Source organism: Pongo pygmaeus, chromosome 1 (assembly GCF_028885625.2).
Source record: "Pongo pygmaeus isolate AG05252 chromosome 1, NHGRI_mPonPyg2-v2.0_pri, whole genome shotgun sequence".
NCBI classification, from domain to species: domain Eukaryota; kingdom Metazoa; phylum Chordata; class Mammalia; order Primates; family Hominidae; genus Pongo; species Pongo pygmaeus.
The window spans coordinates 178,997,375-179,022,612 of record NC_072373.2 but is presented as its reverse complement, the minus strand read 5'-3'; the positions used below and the strand labels follow the sequence as shown (position 1 = coordinate 179,022,612).

At 36.3% G+C, this 25,238-nt stretch overlaps 1 protein-coding gene across 19 annotated transcripts in view; it reads right to left on the bottom strand.

Moving 5' to 3' along the window:
* Positions 1–25,238, bottom strand: part of EPS15 (epidermal growth factor receptor pathway substrate 15) — a 161,899-nt gene that overhangs the window by 72,699 nt on the left and 63,962 nt on the right. For 8 of the 19 annotated variants that reach the window (XM_054488244.1, XM_063656211.1, XM_063656227.1 and 5 more), the window contains 4 exons: positions 17,102–17,191; positions 16,012–16,157; positions 13,957–14,113; positions 9,414–9,499 (listed from right to left, as the gene is read on the bottom strand). In XM_054488244.1, coding sequence (XP_054344219.1) covers positions 9,414–9,499; positions 13,957–14,113; positions 16,012–16,157; positions 17,102–17,191 — 479 coding nt within the window. Of the gene's footprint in view, positions 1–9,413; positions 9,500–13,956; positions 14,114–16,011; positions 16,158–16,990; positions 17,192–25,238 lie in introns of all 19 variants that reach the window. The other 11 variants (XM_054488226.1, XM_063656194.1, XM_063656175.1 and 8 more) reach the window with 2 other exon arrangements.

Here is a 25,238-nt window from a genome sequence, read left to right as displayed (position 1 = left end):
TATCTAGCAGGACAAAATGAGATCAAAAGAAACTAACAGAAAAGAAATATAAAACCTTAACTTTCTGAATTACAAAATAGGGATAATAAAGTTGATGGGCAGGATTAATTTATGTTACATGTAGAAAGACTCCAGAGCAATGCCTGGCATGTAGTAAGTGCTAAATAAATTTCAGCTATTATTATTATTACCATTACATTGTTTACTAGTATAAAAATACATTTATTGGCTTTTTGAAAGCTGTAATAAAGCGCCTGGAGTGATGGCAATCAGGCCTCCAGTATGTTGGCAGAGACTGTGACTCTTAAATCCTCCAGGAGTTGAAATTTCTTGGTAGACGTTTTTGCTTTCCAAAGACAGACTATAATACATCTCAATAATTATTGCTGTATTAAAAGAGGTAAGTGCCCCTCAGTAAGCTACCAGAGCCACAAAACAGTACAAGCAAATGAAATGTATAATAATTCTAACTCAGAACAGGTACAAAGAAGCCACATAGATTATGTATGTATGTATGTATGTATGTATGTATGTATTTAATAGAGACTTGCTTTGTTGCCCAGGGTGATCTCAACTCCTGGCCTCAGCAATTCTCTTGCCTTGGCCTCCCAAAGTGCTAGGATTACAGACGTGAGCCACCATGCCCGGCCTATGTAATTTTTAAATGATCTAACAGGCACACATTAAAAAGTAAAAAGAAATGAGTTAAATTTATTTTAATGTAATATTTCAAAATGTAATAAAGATGAAAAATATTAAGATATTTTACATTCTTTTTTTTCATTCTAAATCTTTGAAATCCAGTCTATTTTATACTAACAACACATCTTAAATTGGACTAGCCATATTTCAAGTGCTCAATCACCACACAGCTAGTGGCTACTATATTGGACAGCACAGGTTCAGACTTTAGCAAGGAGGTTTTCAAGTAAGGAGAGTCTGCCAAAACAGAGGTTTTAATGATGATCTGTACACTTCATGTGAAAATGAATTAGGCTGCCTCCTTACTATCAAAGAAATGCACACCACAACCTAGAGCTTCAATTATTTAACCAGTAATACCATTCTTAAGGCAGAGTCACAAAACAGACTTTTTAGTGTCAGTGTCACAGATCTTTAGAGGGTCACAAACACATCAAGTTGGATCATAAGCAAAAGAGCTCCGGATTTGATAATATAAGCAATGAACTCTCCAGACATAATGGTTTCTAATGATATTTGAACTGAACTAAAACAAAAACATAGAATTTTTAAAAATTTGAACCATATGCTAGGATTTAGAAATTTTTAAAAATCGGTTCTTGAATATGACTGAAGTAGAGGTCTATATATTTAGGAACACAGAATCTGGCTACCTGGCTACACAGTTCCATTCGATCTTCAACTAGAGAAAGAAAGTTCATTCAGCTACTCCAACCAATATTTAGTGAACAGCTATTGAGTAAATCCTGTACTCTAAGTGCTGAACTCAGTGTTGGGGATGATGATGATAAATACTAACATGTACTGAGAACTTACTATGTTCCAAGCATTGCATTAAGCATTGTACATGGTAATTCATATTTCCATTTTACAGATAAAGAAACTGAGGTACAGATAGTTAAGTATATCCAGGTCATGTCAGGCAATCTGGAAATCTGGTTAAAAAGCCCATGCTCTGAAATACTACACTATATTGCCTCATTAGAATTAAGAGTTGGCCTATGTCATCACACAGAGTCAAGAATCTACTGGGAGAGAAGGAAATTGAGTGCTCTCTGAGCTGAGGTAGATAATCAGAGAAAGCTTCGTGGAAATGAAGACTAGTTCATTTCTTCATCTGAAAAACTGAAAGTTATTACCCTTCAGGGATGTTACAAGAGCTCAACAAGTGAACTTGTATAAAGAAGGCATAGTACAATTCCTGATAACTATTATTCTAATTATCTATCCTGTTTACTGGCCCAAGACCAGGATAACAAACAGGCCTGACAGGATGTGGCTTTAACTTCCTGATGTTCTTGCTAAAAGGACAGAGACAGGAAGGAAATGGAAGCTAGTAGATGACAAAATATTAACTCCTGCCTCAGCATAATTTACCACTACCACATTATCCAAGTGACTGAAGCACTCTCTTAGTAGTTTCATCTTTTCCACTGCCAAGAACTTCTCTAACTGAGGCATTTTACTTTCACAGCAACAGCTCTCAAGAATGGGTCCACAGAGGGCGAAGGACATGAACAGACACTTCTCAAGAGAAGACATTTATGCGGCCAAAAAACACATGAAAAAATGCTCACCATCACTGGCCATCAGAGAAATGCAAATCAAAACCACAATGAGATACCATCTCACACCAGTTAGAATGGCAATCATTAAAAAGTCAGGAAACAACAGGTGCTGGAGAGGATGTGGAGAAATAGGAACACTTTTACACTGTTGGTGGGACTGTAAACTAGTTCAACCCTTGTGGAAGTCAGTGTGGCGATTCCTCAGGGATCTAGAACTAGAAATTCCATTTGACCCAGCCATCCCATTACTGGGTATATACCCAAAGGACTATAAATCATGCTGCTATAAAGACACATGCACACGTATGTTTACTGCCGCATTATTCACAATAGCAAAGACTTGGAACCAACCCAAATGTCCAACAATGATAGACTGGATTAAGAAAATGTGGCACATATACACCATGGAATACTATGCAGCCATAAAAAATGATGAGTTCATGTCCTTTGTAGGGACATGGATGAAATTGGAAATCATCATTCTCAGTAAACTATCGCAAGAACAAAAAACCAAACACTGCATATTCTCACTCATAGGTGGGAATTGAACAATGAGAACACATGGTCACAGGAAGGGGAACATCACACTTCGGGGACTGTTGTGGGTTGGGGGGAGGGGGGAGGGATAGCATTGGGAGATATACCTAATGCTAGATGACGAGTTGGTGGGTGCAGCGCACCAGCATGGCACATGTATACATATGTAACTTACCTGCACATTGGGCACATGTACCATAAAACCTAAAGTATAATAATAATAATAATAATAATAATAAAAGAAAAAAAAATAAAAAATAAAAAATAAATAAATAAAAAGGAAAAAAAAAAAAAAAAAGAATGGGTCCACAGATAGTTTTTAAGTGTCTGGGAACTCCTGAAGTAAATACAAAATAATATCACAGATATACATGTTCTTTTTTTCTGTGGGCAGGGTATAACAGTCTTCACCAGATTTTCAAAGGAAATCCTTGACACAAAAACAGGTCTGCAATTACCATATGATTCAGCAATTCCACTTTTGCAAATATACTCCAAAGAACTGACAGCAGTCTTGAAATGGTATTTGTACGTTCATGTTCATAGCAGCGTTATTCATAATAGCTAAAATGTGGAAGCAACCCAAATGTCCATCAACAGATGAACACGTATGTAAGTACAATGGAATTATTATTCCGCCTGAAAAAGGAAGGAAATTCTGACATATGCCACAACACAGATGAACCCTGAGGATATTATGCTGAGTGAAATAAGATAGTCATAAAAAGACAAATATCTCATGATTCTGCTTATATGAGATAGTTACAGTAGTCAAAATCATAGAGATAGAAAGTATAATAGAATGGTGGCTGCTATGAGGAAGGGCGGGGAAAATGGGAGGGAGTAGAATATGGGGAGTTATTGTTTAATGGGTATGGGGTTTCAGTTTTGTAAGACGAAAAGAGTCTTGGAAATGAATGGTGATGATGGTTGCACAACACTGTGAATATATTTCTTTTTCTTTTTTTGAGACAGTCTCGCACTTGTCGCCCAGGCTGGAGTGCAGTGGCGTAATCTTGGCTCACTGTAACCTCCACCTCCTGGGTTCAACCGATTCTCCTGCCTCAGCCTCCTGAGTAACTGGGATTCCAGGCGCCTGCCACCATGCCCAGCTAATTTTTGTATTTTTAGTAGAGAGGGGGTTCCATCATGTTGGGCAGGCTGGTCTCGAACTCCTGACCTGAGGTGATTCGCCCATCTCGGCCTCCCAAAGTGCTGAGATTACAGGCATGAGCCACTGTGCCTGGCCATGTGAATATATTTCATACCACTGAATTGTATGTTTAAAAATGGTTAAGATGATAAATTACATTATGTGTATTTTATCACAATTTTTAAAAGTGTGAAAAAAAAGAAAAACTAAGTCTGCAGAATATTTAAAAAAAAAAAAAATCAGCCCACTAACCTTAATGTTCCTGTGAGGATTCAAAAACCTTTTATATATAAAATCCTTTTCTTTTTCTTTTTTCTTTTTTATTTTTTTGAGACTGAGTCTCACTCTGTTGCCTAAGCTGGAGTGATCTCGGCTCACTGCAACCTCTGCCACCCAGGTTCAAGCAATTCTCGTGTCTCAGCCTCCTGAGTAGCTGGGATTATAGGCATGCGCCACCACGCCTGGCTAATTTTTGTATTTTTAGTACAGATGGGGTTTCACCATGTTGGCCAAGCTGGTCTCAAACTCCTGACCTCAGGTGATCCACATGCCGCAGCCTCCCAAAGTGCTGGGATTACAGGTGTGAGCCACTGTGTCCAGCCTAAAATCCTTTCCTATAGTCTTCAAAATAAGCTATTATTCAGAAGGTCTTTGTCTTAGTTCAACATTTAACACACGGCTTCTATTCTGCCATAAACTTTGCAGGAAGTAAGTCTTGGAAATATTCTAATATTTATAACATACTTTGCGTCATTCATTCAACCAACTAGCCTATTCCTCGGTGTCAAGTAATGTGTGTGTTAATTTCTAGGCATATCAAAATGAACAAGACATAGCTCTTGCCCTTAGGAATTAAAAATTTACCAAAAAAGCAATATAAATTACTATAGTTAAACAGTAGAAATACTACAATAAAGGAATAAAGCCTCTGGAAGAAGAGGAAAGAATAACTAGTAATCTGAAGATTTCATGGAAGGCTTGACAGAAGAGACAATATTTAAGATGGGTCTTGAACATGAACAAAACTTTATAACGTAAAAGGTATGCTCCAGGCAAAGGGGAACAGTAGGATCAGAAGCACAGAATAATAAAAGTGGTGGTATGTTGAAGTAAGAGGTAATAAACCCATCTATCATACGACTGGAGAAAGGGGATAAAGCTGAAATAGTAGATTCGAGTACTGTACTGAACACTCATAGTACAAAGAGCAAACACACTGTATCTGTTCTCAAATAGCTTTTTAGTACCATAGGGCAGCATACTGTGAGAGGTGGCTAAGACAGAAAGGTCAGAATGCCAAGAGAACACCATGAAGGAAGAGCCTTTACACCATGTTCAAAGAAGTGAACTGGATTCAGTTGGAGATGGGAAGTCACTGAGGGATCTGAGTTATATTTTATATATCAGTTGGAAGTAGGATGGTCCAAAGGAGGAAAAGGCTCAAAGCAGAGAGCCAATGAGGAGGTTACAGCCATGATCCAGATAAAAGATAAAGGCTAAACTAAGAAAGAAACATAGAACAGAGAAGACAGATTTCAACAATATTGAAAAAATTATTTTGTCATCTATTATGAGCTCAACACTAGGGATACAAGCAGCCCCTGTGTTTAAGAAGCACATAATCTAGTGGGAGATTAAAAAAAACACAGAATTATAACAAAGAATGGTAAGTGTTATAACAGTTGTAAATATAAAGACTACATAAAATACACTCTTAAATAAGACTTGAAGAGAGTATGGAGGTTGGGAGGTAAATCAAGGAAGGCTTCCTCTCCCAGAAGAAATGATGTCTAAGATAAGAATTGAAGAGTTAGAAGTTGATTAGACAAAAGAGATGGGAAGGTAGGAATCAATTCAACAGACATTTCAAAGGTAGAAGACTAAAGATGAGAAGAAGAAAAATCTCAGGTTTCTAGCTTGAGTGACTAGGTGAATGGTGATGTCACTGAGAAGGGAGATAGAAAACAGAGGTGAGGGGACAATTAGGGAATTCATATCCTACTAGATATTCAGATGAAAACACTAGTAGGCAATGAAAAATACAGGTCTTGAGCTCAAGTAAGAGATTCAGATATTTGATGAGTGTTGTATTACAACTACCTGTATTGCTTTTCCTTAAGTTAAAAATATCATACTAATTTAATCTAATTGGCATAATTAAATCATTTAATTAATAGCAAATGTTGAAGAAATCACAGAAAAAAATTTTAAAATATACCTAAAGGTATCTCGCGCCTCAAGCTCCCAATGTCTTATATTTTCTACTAGAAACAATTTGGTGAACTAAATATGAAAACAAAGACAATGAAATCTCATTTTCTGACCAATAACAAAGAACATTCTTTACCCAACTAACTCAAGTTTATATATAGCTTTCAATATCTCCATTGGTTTGCAATGCTCAAAACAAAATATGATTCTAAGAAATATATTCCATTTTTCATTATGCATTTATCTATTTCCTGAATTTTACAATGAATATGTATTATAACTATCATTAAGAAAAAAGTATTATAAAGTACTACATTCATTATACAGTAATTACAATTTCACATCATACATGCTGTTTACTTAGAGGTTTGATCCCTGGACTAAAAAAAAAAAATTTTTTTTTTTTTGAGACAAGAGCCTCACTCTGTTGCCCAGGCTGGAGTGCAATGGCTCACTGCAACCTCTGCCTCCCAGGTTCAAGCGATTTTCCTGTGTCAGCCTCCTGAGTAGCTGGAATTACAGATGTGTACCACCACACCTGTCTAATTTTTGTATTTTTAGTAGAGACAAGGTTTCACCACGTTGGGCAGGCTGGTCTCAAACTCCTGACCTCAAGTGATCCACCTGCCTCGGCCCCGCAAAGTACTGGGATTACAAGCATCAGCTACCGCGCCCAGCCCCCTGGACTAAAACTAAGTATCTTCATCTCAAAACGAAAATGAAGAACTGGCTAAGATTTTGTCAGGTAACAATTTAGTAAAAGCCACAAACGAAATCTGTTTAAATTATTTTTTCCTGTTTTGTAGTCATACTCATCACATCCTTATATATTAATAAAAAAATTAAAGGCTGAAGAATTTTAACTTTGCACAGAAAAAACGGTTATTCACAAGAATAAAAACCAAGGTTTTTATAATGTAATACCTTGAAGACTTGGTGATAATGACCTAATACAACTACTTACAAAAGCGTATTTTAACAACTATAATTTTAGCATGGGGATGAGTCTGACTATGACACTAATGGAGTTGACAGATTATGTAAGTTTGCCTACACTGTAGATCTTACCTAAAATAAAAGTCTAGGGAAAATATTTTCACAAATGTCAAATCATGTATAAATATACCACACATTTATAAAATGTGACTATACCCTAAAAACTAACAAGGTTTTGAAATTCTCTGATTTTCATAATAAGATAGTCACAAAATATTAGGTATGTTATTTTCATGCTGTCAGCTGTCATTTACTATATAAGACTGCCACTGGTACAACTTAACATTATAGTTACTAAAAGTTATTGAAAGAGTAGTTGACCAAAATGTAACAAATAATGTTTTCAACAGTAAGAGCATTTTATCTATGATGCTCTAATTCCCATTAAAATTCATTATAGAAATATTTTATACATTAAACAAGTACACCTGAAGTCAAATCAAGCAAGTCCTAGACCATTGGTGTATGTATCCATTTTCATAGGCTTAAGAGGCCCAGATGATAAGTATTTTCAAATCTACCTACTATAACATGTATATTACATATATAAGGAAAGCAAAAATGTTTATGGACCATTTATGGACCATATGAAAATGAAAAGTCTAAACACCATTATAGATTCAGTAATTAAGTGTTTACTACTTCTATTTTGAACCAAAGTCAAAAATTTAAAAATCCCAATGAGTGGCAGAATTGTACAACAGAAAGAATGCTGAACTTATACAACCTGGTTTTGATACCAATACTGTCTCTTAACATGATGTGTGACTTTGGATTTGATTTTTTTTTTTTCCATGAGTAAGGACAAAATTAAACTATACAATCACCATGAAGGGTTTTTTGCCCTGGTCAGATTTCAATATTAGAAGTTTTATGTCATAGGAAAAGGCCAATAAGCCAATCCAATCAGACTGAATTTCAGGTCTTTTCCAGGAAATGCCAGAAGAGAGGCGCTCTTCACCAAATTTGAAATTATAAGTACATGTAGCTAGATGTACTATAGCCCTCTTGCCAAAATAAGGAGAAAGTCTATCTGAGAATGGAATCAACCCAGTGGAAATGGAAACAAGAAATGGAGAGCAAGAGAACTGATTATATCATCTGAGCCTCAATATCAAGGAATGCTTTAAGCCAGCCCTACCTCTGAAAGGTTTCAGTTTCACAAGTCAATACATTTCACTCTTAGTTTGGGTTAGTTCTTTCTTACAACTGAAAAATTCTAACAACCAGTTTTTCTACAGAAATCTCAACATAGTCTCACAGATAAGGTTAAGATCATTGACAAATTCTTGCCATATAAGGCAGTTAACTCATTTAATCTCCTTATATCTCAATACTGTCAGTAAAATAAAGTATATCAGCCATTATCTGCTTCAAAATGTTGTGAGGGTTAAAAAAAGAAAAAGACTGGTGTGAATATTTAGATACAGTGCCCTGTAGACAGAAAAATTATCTCACTTTTAAAAAGTAATTTTGTAGTCATTTTTACAATCAGTATTACTATAAAGTTTCCAGGGAACACGGAAATTAAGGAAGTACCAATAATATCTGCTATACTCAGATTCAAATCAAATTGCATTTGAGTCTATTCTACATAGTACCTATGTATAAAAAGAAGATTCAACTTAGAATAAAGTAGTCCTGGGATCAGGTATCAGCTCTGCAGCTGACAAGCTTGTTTCATTTTGGGCAAAATATCTAAGCATCTTAAGTTTCTTACCTGTAAAATAGAAACACCACCACCTATCTCAAATTACAAGGTTTGTGTGAGGGTCAAATAACAATTATGAAAGCTCTTGGCATGGTGTCTGAATTTGACATTCCATCTATTAAATGTATTAAATGATAATATTTTTCTAATATGTTATTCAAATATCTAAGGTTGGAGAAAAACTATTTTTCAGTCATTCTAGGATATACGTTTTTTCGCATTTTTCTCTAAATGAAATCAAACAGTACCTTACAGTTAATGGCATGTCATTGTTTATTTGGCAGTGACTTTTCAGTGGTACATAAGTGAACAGTGTATCCTGCAATTAAAGGTTGCCTCATATATGATGAAGTACACTGACTCCGTTTAAACAGAACTGTGGTACTTAACCAAATATTAGGTAGCATTTATCAAAATATACATTAGAAACAGGAAGGTGTGTGTGGGGAGGAAGTTGTATACATATATACATGTACTTTGTGTGTGTGTGTGTGTGTGTGTGTGTGTGAGTAGGCTGTAATTTTGCTTTACATACCTCTGTAGATCAACTATTTCATTGTTAAGAGTATCTAGTTCCTTAATAGCAGAGAAATCTGCAACAGGACTTGATCCTACGATGTTCTAAAAACAAAAAGTTCACAGTTATACATTACTATAAAATTAGGTAATATATGACAAAACACTAAAAATATTAAAACTCTACCCAGATATAAGGTATTGCATATTTTACTGTATTACTGACACTTTTAATTAAGAAAATCATATCTAGTACAATTATATATAATTTTATACTTAATTATATAGTAAGACATTTACATTTCCCTTAAATTCTCTGAAAACTGTTATTCTATACTATGTACCCCATCCCCACCTCCAATCCGAATGTCTTTGTCACTTGATCCTAGCCTGTTCAGAACCTTGCAGTAAAAGAGATGCCAGATTCATAAACTAATTCCTCCACTGAAGTGTAAATTTCTTAAAGAAATTGATGGTGATTTATTTGTATTTGTATAAACTGGCTGAGAGTAAACACACAAATTTTTGTTGAATCTCAGAACTACAGTAGTGGTTGATTTTATTTAATTCAAGGAATTTTTACTTTTGTTACATACTGTGTCTATTTTATTTAAAGTAAAACCAACTGCTCAGGCATGTTCCATAATAAATATTAATACCATCATATATGAAACTGCCTTCATATATGACATCCTGTACATACAGTTTTCTTTCAACAATGAAGGTTACAAAATTGGTCTCTGAATGGTCCTTGTATTCAGAAAATCTAGCTGGGTTTATTCTGGGTCCTGCTATTTTACTAACTGCATTATCATCACCTGTAAAATACGGAAATGATCTCTGCCTTGCCCACTTTACAAGTTAAATGAAATAATGTGATGTGACATCAGTCTACAAACTGTGATATTTTATAAATGTAAGCTCTTGTTATAATTAACTCTTCAACAGAATATGCTCTTAAAAGATGTGGCCTCCCATTGAGTTGTTTCCACCTTGGCTCAATGTCCTCTGTAAACTATCACTGATGCCCCAGATAGCTGGCTGAAGTCAGAGCGAAAAGATAAATGCTTCCTCAAACATTTCAACTACACCCAATGCTACAACCAGATTAACAAATAACAGGATAATTACCATCTGGAAATGTTAAAACTGAGGCCGGAACATGTAAAAACCAAGATATACTGCTGACTTTATATAACAGAACATAAGACTTAGTGTTAATACTTATGTTGTTGTATAGTTAATTTACGTCAACAACTTGCACAACAGAAGAAACCTAAAAGCGCACAAAGCGCATCTCCTCATATTTATATACTCATTTACAATTCACTAAGCACTTTAAATTCCACTAGTTAATTCTCAAAACTAATCTGAAAAGTGGGTAGTAGGTAGGGCAGATATTGTTATTAACCCCATTTTAGAACTGAGGAAACAGATTAAATGACTTGCTCAAAGTTGAACCCAGCCAATACGTAGTTTAATCAAGAGTCTTCTGATTTAAGTGCTATTTCACGCAATGCCCCCAGTGGCACTTGCATATCAAGATCATTTAGGTAAATGAAATTATTACTCTAAAAGTAAATTTGATAAAACAGGTACATCACTAAAATTTGGCAAGTAATTCCTTCTGTATTTCTTTATGCCACACTGCACTTTTAGTACTGAGCTGTTTTGACTATCAGTACCAAAACTCATCTACGAAGGTTTAATACTAATCTCAATTTTATATTAATTACAGCTTTGTATGAAATATACCTCTTATTTTCTGTGTTCCACTGATACACAAAAACTTATCAATGTTAAATTAAATTAGATATTTTAAAGTGGATTTCTGAATGTGACAATTATTCACTAGTATTTTAACTCTGTCTAAACTTGACCTATGAGCTAGGCCTGGCCAGACAGCTAAACAAAATGAAATATTAGCACTTGGTCTCACTTTTATCAGCAAGAGTAAATTACTTCACTTAAATGCTATGAGAAATTTGCTATCAGAGGTGCAAATGTACCAAAGAACTTGTGACTACCACATCTCCTCTGTCACTCTAACTCAAAAAAAGGTGACTCACATTTTATAGTCTTGCCTGTAAAAATATCATCAAATAAGAAGACAAAGTGAGACAAATTAGTTCAACCTCAAACAAGTTAGAAAGTGACACCCCAGATACAGAAAAAAGTTTAGCTAATATTTTATGTAGCATTTGAAGGGTATATGAGAAAAAATATGTAGCATGTCCCCTTCTTTCAAAATGTTTTCTCTCACCCTATCTTGTGCATTACACAAAAATTCCACTTTGGTGATGTTAAGTCGATCAGAGAGCCTAGGGAAGGCAGACTAAAATGCACACAAGGACCAAGTGACATGTGACAAAAGCATGCTGTTTAGGAATTTTCTCTTTTTTGCTGAATAAAAAACCTCTCATTTCAAAATGTATCTTGTAAACCAAAAACCACAAAGCTAAAAAAGGCATAAAGTAAAGCTCTAACCTTGAGAGAGAGTAGAGTTAAGAAACTGACAGTACAAGAAAGGCGAAAAGCAGAGTGCTGCAGAATGGAAAAAATAGTCCAAACTAGAAAAAACACAGAAAGGAAAGCAACATTCAAAAAAGGATTAGTCAAAGCTGCAAAAAATGCAGTACTAAAAAAACCAGATTAAAGAGAAAAGAGGTTATCTGAAAGATAAAACAATGCAAGTTTTCATTTTTAAAGTTAAAATTTTGGGTTAACAGATAAGACAGCAGTGATAAATTCCCATTTCAATGAATAATATTGGTATCTGACATAAACAGACAAACGTATCTATGATCTAGTGAATGAACTTCAGACAAATCTACTAAGTTAAAAACTATACCTCACACAACTTCAAGCATCTACTAACATAGACTTCAAACTTTTAATTTGCTTCAGAAATTTCTGTCATATCTAAAATTTGTGTTGGTAAGCAACTGAATAGGTTATAAAATGAAGAAGGCAGAAAAAAAAAAAAACAGTCTGCACAGGTGAAAGAAAGCATGAAACAACACAGTATTCCATAACTGAGGTACAGTTATATAGCAAAGAGCAAAAATGCATATTCAGTAACCTTTATCCTTCTGGGTGGCATTACTTTCAGGCTTTTCCACAACTTAAGGGACTCATGTAATACATCATAAGGAATCAAAAAATTCACAAAAAGGCCCCCCCCACAACTCACAAAACAGATAATAAAATATTTATTTTATTACAAATAAGGACAAAAACTTCTATAAGTAACTCTCCATACCTGGTAGCTATAAATTCCATTTAGCTTACCAAAAAAATCCAATTTTCTTTCTTTCTTTCTTTCTTTTTTTTTTTTTTTAAGAGACAGGGTCTTGCTCTGTTGCCCAGGCTGGAGTGTAGCAGCTGGATCTTACTTAGCTCACTGCAACCTGAAACTCCTGGGTTCAAGTGATCCTCCTGCCTCAGCCTCCCGAGTAGCTAGAACTACAGGTACACGCCAACGCACCTGGCTAATTTTTTTGTTTTTGTTTTGTAGAGACAGGGTCTTGCTATGTTGCCCAGGAACTCCTGGCCTCAAGTGATCCTCCCACCTTGGACTCACAAAATACTGGGATTACAGGTGTGAGCCACTGTGCTCGGTCCCAATCTGATTTTTATTAAGCTTTTTAAAATGGGATTTTTAAGAACCATGTGACAAAATTAATGCAAAACCCAAAATATTCTATGATATTTTAAAGAGCTCTCCTCATACCACACATCTGACAACTCTTATTACTGTGTAACAACCCTGAAAAATCGCCACGGCATGGTTACTTTATAGGCCATAAGAGATTTAAAAATACAAAGTATTTATTTTTAAAGGCAAATAGCCACTATGGTATGCAAGTCCTTTCAAAGGTCTATTAAAGGCCAAGATATTGTAAACGCATCATACTAGGAAGGGTTTCTATATGAGGAGAGAAAAATCAAGGCATGACTAAAACAATGAAGTTTTGAAAATTCTCACTGCTGTCCAGAAACCAAAACTAGGTAAAACCCACTTCTAGCTGTTCAAATATGAAGTTCAGTGGTATACTCAGGAACAAAAGGTCACCTATGGCAAAAACCGCACAGATACATCCTCAACATAATGTTTTCCTTGGAGGCTTTTTTGATGTAAAATTGACACCAAGCAACCATCATATGCAAGATTCTGTTTTCAAATCTGTATCACTTTATGTAAGAGTGAATCATCAAGTGAAACACAATAATTTAATTTTTATAGCTTTCCTTTTATAATCTATTCATAAAACTTAATTCACAAATCCAGGAAAGGAAAAATAAGCCCACATTTTTCCAATTTTAAGACTGGAAATATAGTTGTCATGTTTAATGAATGGGGTAAACAAGCTACTGGCCAAGGATGTTATACAAGGCACTCCAGCATATTTATAGGCACAAACTAAACCACAAACAGTATACTGTTCTGCTCTTAGCCAGATACATTTTCTCTTCTATTTCATCCAAATTGAATCTGTAATTCGACATAGTATTGTTCCTTTGAAATTAATGCATTCAGGTTTCCTTTCAAGCTTTCTTACCTTTTGTAAACTGGCCCTGTCTGATGGTGGAATCATTTCAGGAGTAAGAACGTGAGGAGGATCAATGCCCTTGATTAACTTCTGACTGATTAAGTGAAAAGCCAAGGCAAACTGATCCTTTGAAAGCTTCCCACAGTCCTTTGTGTCGCATAATGACCTGCACAAATAAACAAAATGAATGGTATATAAGTGCCACAACTGCAAAAAGTCCAGAGAAAAAGTACCACTATGCAGCTTCTTAAAAATAATGAGGTGAATTTAAAAAGACAGTCACGCCAATTTGCAGGTTATTAAAAACTCACTCAACTGTTCGAAGAGGTAGATCAGCTAAGATGGTAAAAAGAGAATGTTCACCCTGGTGCTGAGCAGGAGCCTCTAATCTGGGTTTACACTTTGTGTTTTCTTACCAATTTTCAGAACCACTACACAGTAAAAGTTGTGGTGGGCCAAAGAATCCTAACATTCCTTACACCCAACATTTTTAACATTAAAAGATATTAAAGATAAAACTTAAGTCTCAACAAATTTGATTCACTGGTGGCATTAGAAGGATTCTAAAACAAGCACAATTTTGATATTGCTATGCCTCCTGCAACTCCCTGCAACTCCTGGAGTAGGAGGATACAAGGATCACCAAGCCAAAGCAGAATGAACAGCTGCAAATGGAAATCACATGTGAGGAAAAGGCAGCAATCTGGAAAGCTTTACACAATCACTTGAAGAGAAACTGCAAAGGTTTTAAAAAAAAAAAAGTTCAGCTTTCTGAAATCCTGATCTGTTTAATGCACTGAAGGCCAGTGGGGCCTGATGAAAAGACTACGTAAGTAAAAAGACTATGTGTCACATAGATCTTAAATTCCAGCTTTTCTACTTATTTCTTCTTGTAACCTTGGCTAAGTTTTTTAACCTCTCCAAACCTTAGTTTCCTCATCTATAAAGTGGAGATGATAACACCCACCTTGCGAAATTATTATGAGAATTAAAGACAGGATATATAAAAAGTTTAGGCACAACATCAAGCCCGTGACAACTGCCATTTATTAAGTATAGTGCCTACCCTAGTCACTCAATAGTGGCAGCTACTACTAGTTATGCATATTTAATCTTTCCCAGTCTTGGGTTATTGTTTCTTTTAAGGCAGATCTACTTACTGTCTGCCTCCGTTCTTTTCTAAGTTTCTCTTTACAACTATGTGGTCCCACTTGTGAGGTTTCTGACTCTTGAAAACCTGATGATAACCTCTGGTATCGTTAGGTGGATTGGCGGCAGACAAACTATAAAGCATTTTCATATATATTATCTCATTTTCTGTGAAATTCATTAAAGACACTAGGGTTTGCCTTTTCAAGGACCAAGTATGTTATTCCTATGTGAAGGTAAGAAAGTATACATATACACTATAAAATTATGCAGGTATGCCTTGAAGATACTGTTTTTTACATTGTTTAAATTTCAGATATCTGGATTCTCTGAAAATTTTAAGTTTAATTGATATAAACAGAAGATGGATTTTAACATTCTAATAACAATTAACTGACACTGTCATTCCTTTTTTTTTTTTTTTTGAAATGGAGTTTCACTCTTGTTGCCCAGGCTGGAGTGCAATGGCGTGATCTCAGCTCACTGCAACCTCCACCTCCCAGGTTCAAGCAATTCTCCTGCCTCACCCTCCCGAGTAGCTGGAACTACAAAGTGCGCACCACCATGTCTGGCTAATTTTTTGTATTTTTAGTAGAGACAGCTTTTCACCATGTTGGCCAAGCTGGTCTCAAACTCCCAACCTCAGGTGATCCACCCACCTCGGCCTCCCAAAGTGCTGGGATTACAGGCGTGAGCCACCATGCCCAGCGGATGTTGTCAATCTTATAAAGCTTCAGGTAACCCATTCTCAAGCTTTTGTCCATTAGCCAGAAGAATTCTTCAGATTCTGATTTTCTCTATAAAAAATTCTGAAACAAAAACTGTCCTATTTACAAATGACTAAAAATCAAAATGCAGAAACTGGAATTGATACAAAATCATATTTTTAAAAAATCAATTCAAATAAAGTCTTACCATATATGGGCTAGTAAGGCAGAAGGTAAACCTGTTTTCAAGAATATTTCACGGACCTCCAATCCAGACACAAATCCGTCCATATCTTTATCAGTTTTCAGGAAGATTTCATCATATTTAGCTTTTTCTGCAGGGGACACAACCCACTACATGGGGGAAAAAAACAGTATTTCTGCCAAAATGAAACAAACTTTGAAGTGTCATTCTTTCAATCCATTACAATATCCATCACAAATTCTGAACAACTCTACCCTACTAACTCAGAGCAACAATGTATCACTTCCATATGACATCTCAATCAAAATGCTGTGGTGAAGAGAAAATAACAGAAGAAAATACAGGTCAGTTAGGACTTATCCATAGGTGCACATTTTTACTTTTTTTTAAGAAATGAGTAAATTCAAACATAGTTAACTCTTGACTTACTAATGCCCACATTAATATAGGTAACTGAAAGTCTGTATAAACAAAATACTCAGATAATTCTCAATCTTTATTTTTTATAGTTTGACCCAGCAGTGTTAACCATAGCCAAACCGGCTGATTTGCATATCCTGTCATTATCTTCCTTTACTCAATCTGACAAGAGGCAGGCTGGGGGCAGAAAAAAAAAGGCTTGGATAACCCAGAATTCGATAATTTGATCCCAAAGAATCAAGAGTTAACTAGGCATTAAACAAAAATAAAAATAACTATTAATTATACCAGGGCAAACATGCCATGTTAGCATGGAGCATCTTTCATTTCTAACTTTAATTCCAGGGAGATCAAAATAAAGCCAATAAAACATCCATACGACCCAAGGCCTAATGTAGAAGGAATATCTGTCTTCTCTGGAGTATCACATTATGCAGGTTCAACCAGATGGTGCTCTAAAATTTTTATCCTTTTAATTGCTCTATCTTTGTCAAATAGTAAACTGTTAAATGCCATGCACTTTGTTAAAAAAAAAAATCCTTTAACACTGATAAAGCTATACCTGTCTTAATGGTGTTTTGGTAGGTAAAATGCCTACAGATGGTAAGGAGTGGTAAGATTCCTTGGCTGATGAATCAGAGGGGATCAACTGCACAGAGCCTGATATACTGACCGTTTTTCTCTTAGATGGTGGCACCAAGGCTGGAGGCAAGGACATTGGCACAGGTTCTTTCTCCAGTGCACAGTATACCAAAAACATGGCCTTCAAAATAAATGAACCAGGGTCATATATATTAAAAGCACTTAACATTCACCCACTGAATTGATTATCGTTCAATGATAAATCACCTTCAGGCTCTCAAATCCTTTTTTAAGAAATTGGTCTGGGAGGAAAAGAAGAGGAAAATGAGAGAGGGATGAAAGAAAGGAGGGAGAAAAAGAAATAAATAAAAACTAACAAATTTTTAGGAAGATATCTTTAGTAAAAATTTAGAGACATACCCTTCAACTAAAGTTCTTGCAATGTCAAAGGCAAACAACAATTTGAGAAGACAACATCTGCAAAGAAGTACTCTCCCTAATATACAGAGCTCCTAAAAATTAACAGAAAAAAAAAGTCCAACAGAAAAATGGAAAAAGAGTTTGAAGAGATATTTTACAGACAAGCAAATCCCTTAAATGGTCCATTCTTTAACATAAAAAAAATGCCCAATCTCAGATGAAAACTGTAAGTTAAAACTACACTGAAATACCATTTTCTACCTAATTGGCAAAAACTCAAAGTTCATAATATACTTTGTTAGCTAAACTGTGGGGAAATTCTCTTATACTGCTGGTGGGAGCTGAGGGGTAGCATGCTACCCCAAAACATTCCACTTTGGCATAAGGATTATTTTGAACTGAAAGCAACTGAGAAGTAGTAGCATCAAAAAAAAAAAAAAAAAAAAAAAGCTCTCTGCCCTCCTTCTATATGCCTAAAAGCAGGATATAAATTTACAAAGCTGTCTCTCTTGCCCTCTCTACAAGGAAGGATAACAGTTCCTGCCCAAAATGAATTCAGACCCTTATCAGCCTAGAGGTGTTGCCAGAAGAATTATATAACAAACTTAACGCTGCTGGTGGGAATGTAAAGTAGTTCAGCCATTGTAGAAAAGTTTGGTGATTTCTCAAAGAACTCAAAGCAGAATTATCAATGACTCAGCAATCCTATTACTGGGTATATACCCAAAGGAATATAAATTGTTTATCATAAAGACATATGCACACATATGTTCATCACAGCACTATTCACAATAGCAAAGACATGGAATCAAACTAAATGCCCATCAATGGTAGACTGGATTAAAAAAATGTGGTACATATACACTATGGAATACTACACAGCCATAAAAAACAACAAGATCATGTCCTTTGCAGCAAAATGGATACAGCTGGAGGCCATTAACCTAAGCAAACTAACACAGGAACAGAAAAACAAATACCGTATGTTCTTGCTTCTAAGTGGGAGCTAAACATGGAGTAAATGTGGTCACAAAGAAGGGAACAACAGACATGGGGCCAATGTGAGGGTGGAGGGAGGAAGAGGTTCAAAAAACTACCTATCACTTATTAAATGAATGACAAAATAATCTGCACACCAAACCCCGTGACATGCAATTTACCTATATAACAAACCTGTACATGTACCCCTGAACCTAAAATAAGAGTTAAAAAAATTCATTGTTCTTTGTTAAAGATGCTATATTAGGCTAAGTTCTTTTCTTTTGCAGTAAAGAAAGAGTTTAACAGATACAAAACTGGCCACACCACACAGAAGATAGAGTTATTACTCAAATCAATCTCCCCAAGAATTTGTGGGCTACGGTTTTTCAGACAGTTTGGGGAAGGGGTGGGGGTGGCTAGGCAATGGGTGCTTGCTGCTGACTGGTTGAGGGTGCAATCATGGGGTATGGGAAATTGTCCTCCTGTCCTTTGAATGGCTTCTGGGTGGGACCACAGGAACAAGTCCAGGAGGGAGCCATGGTTGTCAGACATGCAAAAAACTCCAAGTGCAGGGCAGCTTGTCTTGATTCCAGGGTGTAGAAAAGGCATAAGGGAGGCTCCATTGAAGATTCAGTAGGAAAATTACATGGCCTCGCTGTGAGTGCCTGGCCCGTGGCTGGATGTCAGAAGCTGCTCTTTTTCTCTTTCTCACTGGATCACTCAAGAGATGGCCAAGGAGGTATTCCTAATAGCTCAGAGTTTGGAGAGGATGTGTTCTGGTATTTTTGGGCTTCAGCTAGCTGTGGTGGTGGGAGGATTGGGCACAATGTGGGACATAAGGCTCCCAACTGCTGCCCTGCAGGAGCCAGGGCACTCCTGGGCAGCTCCTAGGATGGAAAGGCCACACTGGGAGGCTGTATTTTAGTCCATTTTTGTATTGCTATAAATAAATACCTAAGGCTGGGTAATTTATAAAGAAAACAGGCTTAACTGGCTCACAGTTCTGCAGGGTGTACCAAGATGGCTCCAGCATCTGCCTCTCATGAGGCCTCAGGGAGCATCCAATCATGGCAGAAGGCAAAGGGGATGCAGACGTGTCACATGGCAAGAGCAGAAGCAAGAGCAAACCTGAGTTGTAAGCCACCTATTTGACAGTTACTCTTTTCCTGAGTTTCTTCCATGTATATATGAAATATACATGTTAATAAACTTCTGTTTTTCTCTTATCTTTTGTTACAGGGTTCTCAGCCAAGAACTTAAAAGGGTATAGGAAAAATTATTTTTCTTCCCCTAACATGCTCAAATTGGACCACCCCTATGAAGGGCAAACTGGCAACATCTACCAAATTGCAAATGTATTTCCCCTTTGGCTCTGCAATCCCACATCTGGGAATCTATCCATATGAAATGCTGTATGAAAAAGATTAATTGCAGCACTGTTTGTATCAGCACCCAAATGCCCATCTACAAAACCTGGTTTAAAAAACTATGGTATACTCTACACTGGGAAGTTAAGGTAAAAAAATTATTTTTAAAAATGGTATATCCATATAATGAAATACTATAAAGCATTAAAAAAAATCATAAAGAACATTGTGTGTCTTAACTGTGGTGGTGCCTTCAGGCATATAATTGCCAAAACTCATCAAATTATATACTTAAATTGGATGCAGTTTGTTGTGGGTAGCCTTGAATAATGCTAACCAGGAAAAAAAGAATCATGGAGCTCTCATAGTGAAAAGGTATCCAAGATAAACTGTTAACTATGAAAAAGTATAGTGTTGAACAGTGTGTTTAGTGGGTTATCTTTTGTGGTAAGGAGGAAATAATTAGTTATATTTGTTTATATTTGCATTAAGAAATTCTAAGATAGGCTGGGCGTGGTGGCTCACGCCTGTAATCCTAGCACTTTGGGAGGCTGAGGTGGGTGGATCATCTGAGGTCAGGAGTTCGAAACCAGCCTGGCCAACATGGTAAAACTCTATCTCTACTAAAAATACAAAAAAATTAGCCAGGCGTGGTGGCGCATGCCTGTAATCCCAGCTATTTGGGAGGCTGCGGCAGGAGAATTGCTTGACCTTGGGAGGTGGAGACTGCAGTGACCTGAGATTGTGCCACTGTACTCCAGCCTGGGCAACAGAGAGAGACTCCATCTCAAAAAAAAAAAAAAAAAAGAAATTCTAAGATAAATAAGAAATTAAGAAAATTAGTCATAGAATAGGGATAAATGGAGCAATTGAGAGCAGGGGTGAAACTGAGATTTTTTTTCACTGCATATCTTCTTATATTGATTCTTGAACCATGACAAGTATTTTTAATACATAAAGCACTTGAACAAAACGGAAAAAATTTGCATACAGACTGTCCCAGAATATATCCTCTTCATTTTAAAGCATTCAAGGTATCTTTCAAGATTTTCAGAGCATGAAAGTTTTCCATAACTATCTTTTAGCATATGAAATTACTCAAACTAACTTGGAACCTCTAGAAAGAGTCCAGCAACCACAAAAAGAAAGCTTGCATGTTTCTTAAATTTTTCTTTCTTTTTTTTTTTTTTTGGTTGGTTTGTTTTTTGCCCAGCACAGTGACGCAATCTTGGCTCACTACAACCTCCATCTCCTGGGCTCAAGCCTTCCTCCCACCTCAGCCTCCCAAGTAGCTGGGTCTACAGGTAAACACCACCAAACCCAGCTATTTTTTTTTTTTTTTTTTAAAGAGATGAGGATTAGCCATGTTGCCCAGGCTGGCTGGTCTCCAACTTCTGAGCTCAAGCGATCCACCCACCCCAGCCTCCCAAAATGCTGGGATTACAGGTGTGAGTCACTGCGCCCAGTCTCTTGTTAACTTTTTTTTTCCAGTGAAAATTACAATTTTCCCCAAGAGAAAATTTGCATATAATCATATATTAAGTTTTGTGGGGCTTTCACATCTATTTATATATTTATTTAATTTGTTTATTTTATTTATTAATTTATTGACAAAGGCTCACTCTGTTGCCCAGGCTGGAATGCAGTGGCGAGAACACAGCTTGCTGCCGCCTCAACCTCCCAGGCTCAAGTGAGTCTCTCACCTCAGCTTCCCAAGTAGCTGTGACTACATGCGTACGTCACCATGCCTGGCTAATTTTTTTATGTTTTGCAGAGATGGGGGTCTCACTATGTTGCTCAGGTTGGTATCAAACTTCTGGGATCAAGTAAGCCACCACACCCAGCCCCTCAAATCAGTATTTATTGAGCACTCAATGCAACAACACTCATCACTGATTTCCAGGATTACTAATCTCATTTTACAAATGAAGACACTGAAGCTAAGATGCTAAGTAACTTGCCCAATATAATGTTTTTAAGAAGTGATACAGTGGGGTTCAAACCAAGATCTTCTGGCTACAAAGCTCTTGTTTTTTCCAAATTTGATAAGCTTTATTAGCAGCACATATGTAATCTTACAATACCACGCTGTCCTTTACAACCGATAAAACTAAACCTTAACCCATTGGTACCCAAATTTTAGCAGGTATCAGAATTACTTGGACAGCATGATAAAGCGCAGATTTCTGGCCCCTGCACTCAGAATTTTCTAACCAGCAAGGTTGGGCCTGAGAATTTGCATTTTTAACAAGCTCCCGAATGATGCTGATGCTGTTTGTCCAGGAACCACACTTAACCACGAATTCTCCTCTCCTTTTTCACTAGCCAACCTGGAAGAATTCAATTTCAGTTTTAGAAACACACAAACTTTCTATTTCCAAAAGCCTGAAACTCCAGAAAGAAAACAATCTGACTAACATACATTTTCAAGCAAATTCACAATATATTTACTGTGAAATTGTCAGAATGGCACTGAGCTAAGAGAAGTGACTAGTGTACACATTAACAGTCAGCACTTCTCTTGCTGCAGATGGGAGTCATTTCCTGGAAAAGTGGACACTAGAAGCGAAAAAGCAATGTTAGCCATCTGCTGCCAATAGACAACACATTTTTATGTAAGTTAAAAATATATATTATTAATTTCATGTTGCCTTGAAAATAGTTTCCCTGGCAAAACTAAAGCCAAAAATTATACCGCCAAATAAAAGAGCAAAAGTGAACAGAATACTTTTAATACTGCTGGGTTGTGATTTTGTTTTCTTATTATATTGTACTTATTCCTATTAAAAGTATGCCACTGAAACAAAAGCAATTAAATCAAATGCACCATATTCACACACACACCAAAAAAATCTGGCTAGTAACTAGTTGTCAAACTGAAACATACTAGCAAGTGCATTTACACAGAAAGAGACACTTAAGGAAGAAGCATTTAGAATGTCTTTTTATCTCAAAGTAAAAGTATAAAAAATTTTATTAATAAGAATAATAAAAGTATCAAATTCCTGAGACGAGGGAAAGAGGGGATTTAATTTTACTGTTGCAATCAGTTACTAACAGCTGCCCACTTTCTCTGATATTTTTTCATTTTCCATGCTTTTAGGCAGTATTTCTCAAATTTTAGTCACCATGAGAATCACCTGGAGGGCTTTTAATTCTTGGGCAAAGCCCACGACTTTGGTGAAACCCCATCTCTACTAAAAATACAAAAATTAGCTGGGTGTGGTGGCAGGTGCCTATAAACCCAGCTACTCTGGCGGCTGAGGCAGGAGAACTGTTTGAATCTAGCAGGTGGAGGTTGCAGTGAGTCAAGATCTCACCACTGCACTCCAGTATGGGCGACAGAGTGAGACTTTGTTTCAAAAAAAAAAAAAAAAGAAAAAAAAGGGAAAAGATCGCTCAGTTTTATAACCCAATAGGAGGAAAAATGTAAACAGTTAATTTTAATACAATGTGATACATGCTAATACACACAAAAACAGCTCCTCTATACATCTCTAAGTGCCAAAAACTCTTCACATAATGAAGACCCAAACAAATATTACTGACAAAAGCTTAAGGCACTTTCAGTCTAAGAACTTACCTGACAGAAAAATTTAAGGCTTAGTAAGAATGTAAAAACCAATAGATAGATATGCAGACAAATGGCAAAGTAAAAAGGGCACGAGTCTATACTTCCAGAGAATAGAGTAGGAAAAGGGAAAAAGTAACCTTACAGTAGTGAAATCTGGCAAACACTTCTCTTAAATAAGTGAAGGTTAACATCAACAGTGATGTCACATGGATATCATGTACCACCAATATGATGTGATGACAAAAGCATTACGCCTCCGTGTTATTCTTTGCAAAAACTCATTTGTCCAGTCTAGTCACAAGAATAGCATCAGACAAACCTAAGTTGGGAGACATTCTGCGGGATATCTAGCCAGTATTCCTCAAAAATGTCAAGGTCATAAAAAGCAAGGCAAGACTGACAAACTCACATACCAGAGAGACTGAAAACATGACAACTAAATGCAACGTGATACCCTAGATTGGATCCTGTGACAGAAAGGAAAAACTGGTGAAACCCAAATAAAGTCTGGAGTTAATAATGCACCAATGTTGGTTTTTTAGTTTTGACAGATGTACCATGGTAATGTAATATGTTAATAAGAGAAAACAGCAAAGGGGAATGGAAAACTGTGCTCTCTGCAACTTTTCTGTAAATCTAAAATCACTCCAAAATTTAAAGTTCATTAGGAAAAAAAAAAAAAAGAGCATGACTCTAGAAGGCTCAGGTTAGCCTGGGTTGTAAGCCAGTAACTGCTGTGCTTAAAGAAGCTAAATTACAGGATCTTGTCAAACTCTAAAACTACAAAAAAACATGAGCATAGGCTCATTCACCAAATACTAGATTCCTAGATTTACGGGCCTTTTCTTTAAAATAAAAAGCAGTAGTTTCAGCCCTAATAAAACAAAGAACTATTTCACAGAATAGGACTATACACTTGCAGAACTTACCCCACAAAGAGAATAAACTTTAACATAATTATCAGTCACTTCCCTTGGTTCACTGGCAGTAGCATAATTTTAGATACATTTCTAGTTTTCAAATCCTAACAGAAAAATTTGGCCCTTTGACTGGGCACAGTGGCTCACGCCTGTAATCCCAGCACTTTGGGAGGCTAAGGCAGGTGGATTACCTGAGGTCAGGAGTTTGAGACCAGCCTGGCCAACATGGCGAAACCCCATCTCTACAAAAAATACAAAAATTAGCCAGGCGTGGTGGTGGGCACCTGTAATCCCAGCTACTCAGGAGGCTGAGGCACAAGAACAGATTGAACCTGGGAGGTGGAGGTTGCAGTGAGCCGAAATCACACCACCATACTCCAGCCTGGGTGACACACTCTCAAAAAAAAAAAGAAAAGAAAGACAAAGAAAAATTTGCTCCTTTTACAAAATGTCGCCTTAATGCTCCATCAGAGACTTTCTACAAAGCCAAATGGGCCAGAAGTTAAACTCGGAAATATATTTCCAATACCCTTACAATCTAGTCAGATAATTCATCAATGAGTAAACAGAATACTGATACACAATCATAGATATTTTAAAAATCCAGATTCAAGGGGGGTAGATATGATTTTTTAAATCTATTTTTGTGTATGTACATACATATATACATTATATATTCCACGTACACAAAACTCTCTGAAGTCATTTTAGTTGTGGCCAGAATACCCACGGCCATGCCAAGGTCTAACTTTTACAAATTTACTTAAAAAAAAAAAACAAAACTAAAAACTGAAAGATATTCTAGATTCTGGATTTTTAATTAAACTACTGGGTTTCTGAGAATATGAACAAGCATTTACATGTGAAAAGAAACAAGGGCCATTCATCAAAGGTTCACATGGCAACAGAAGTTATACAGGTTAGAATCTTTAACTTCATTTATTCTAATTAAAAAGATAAACCAAC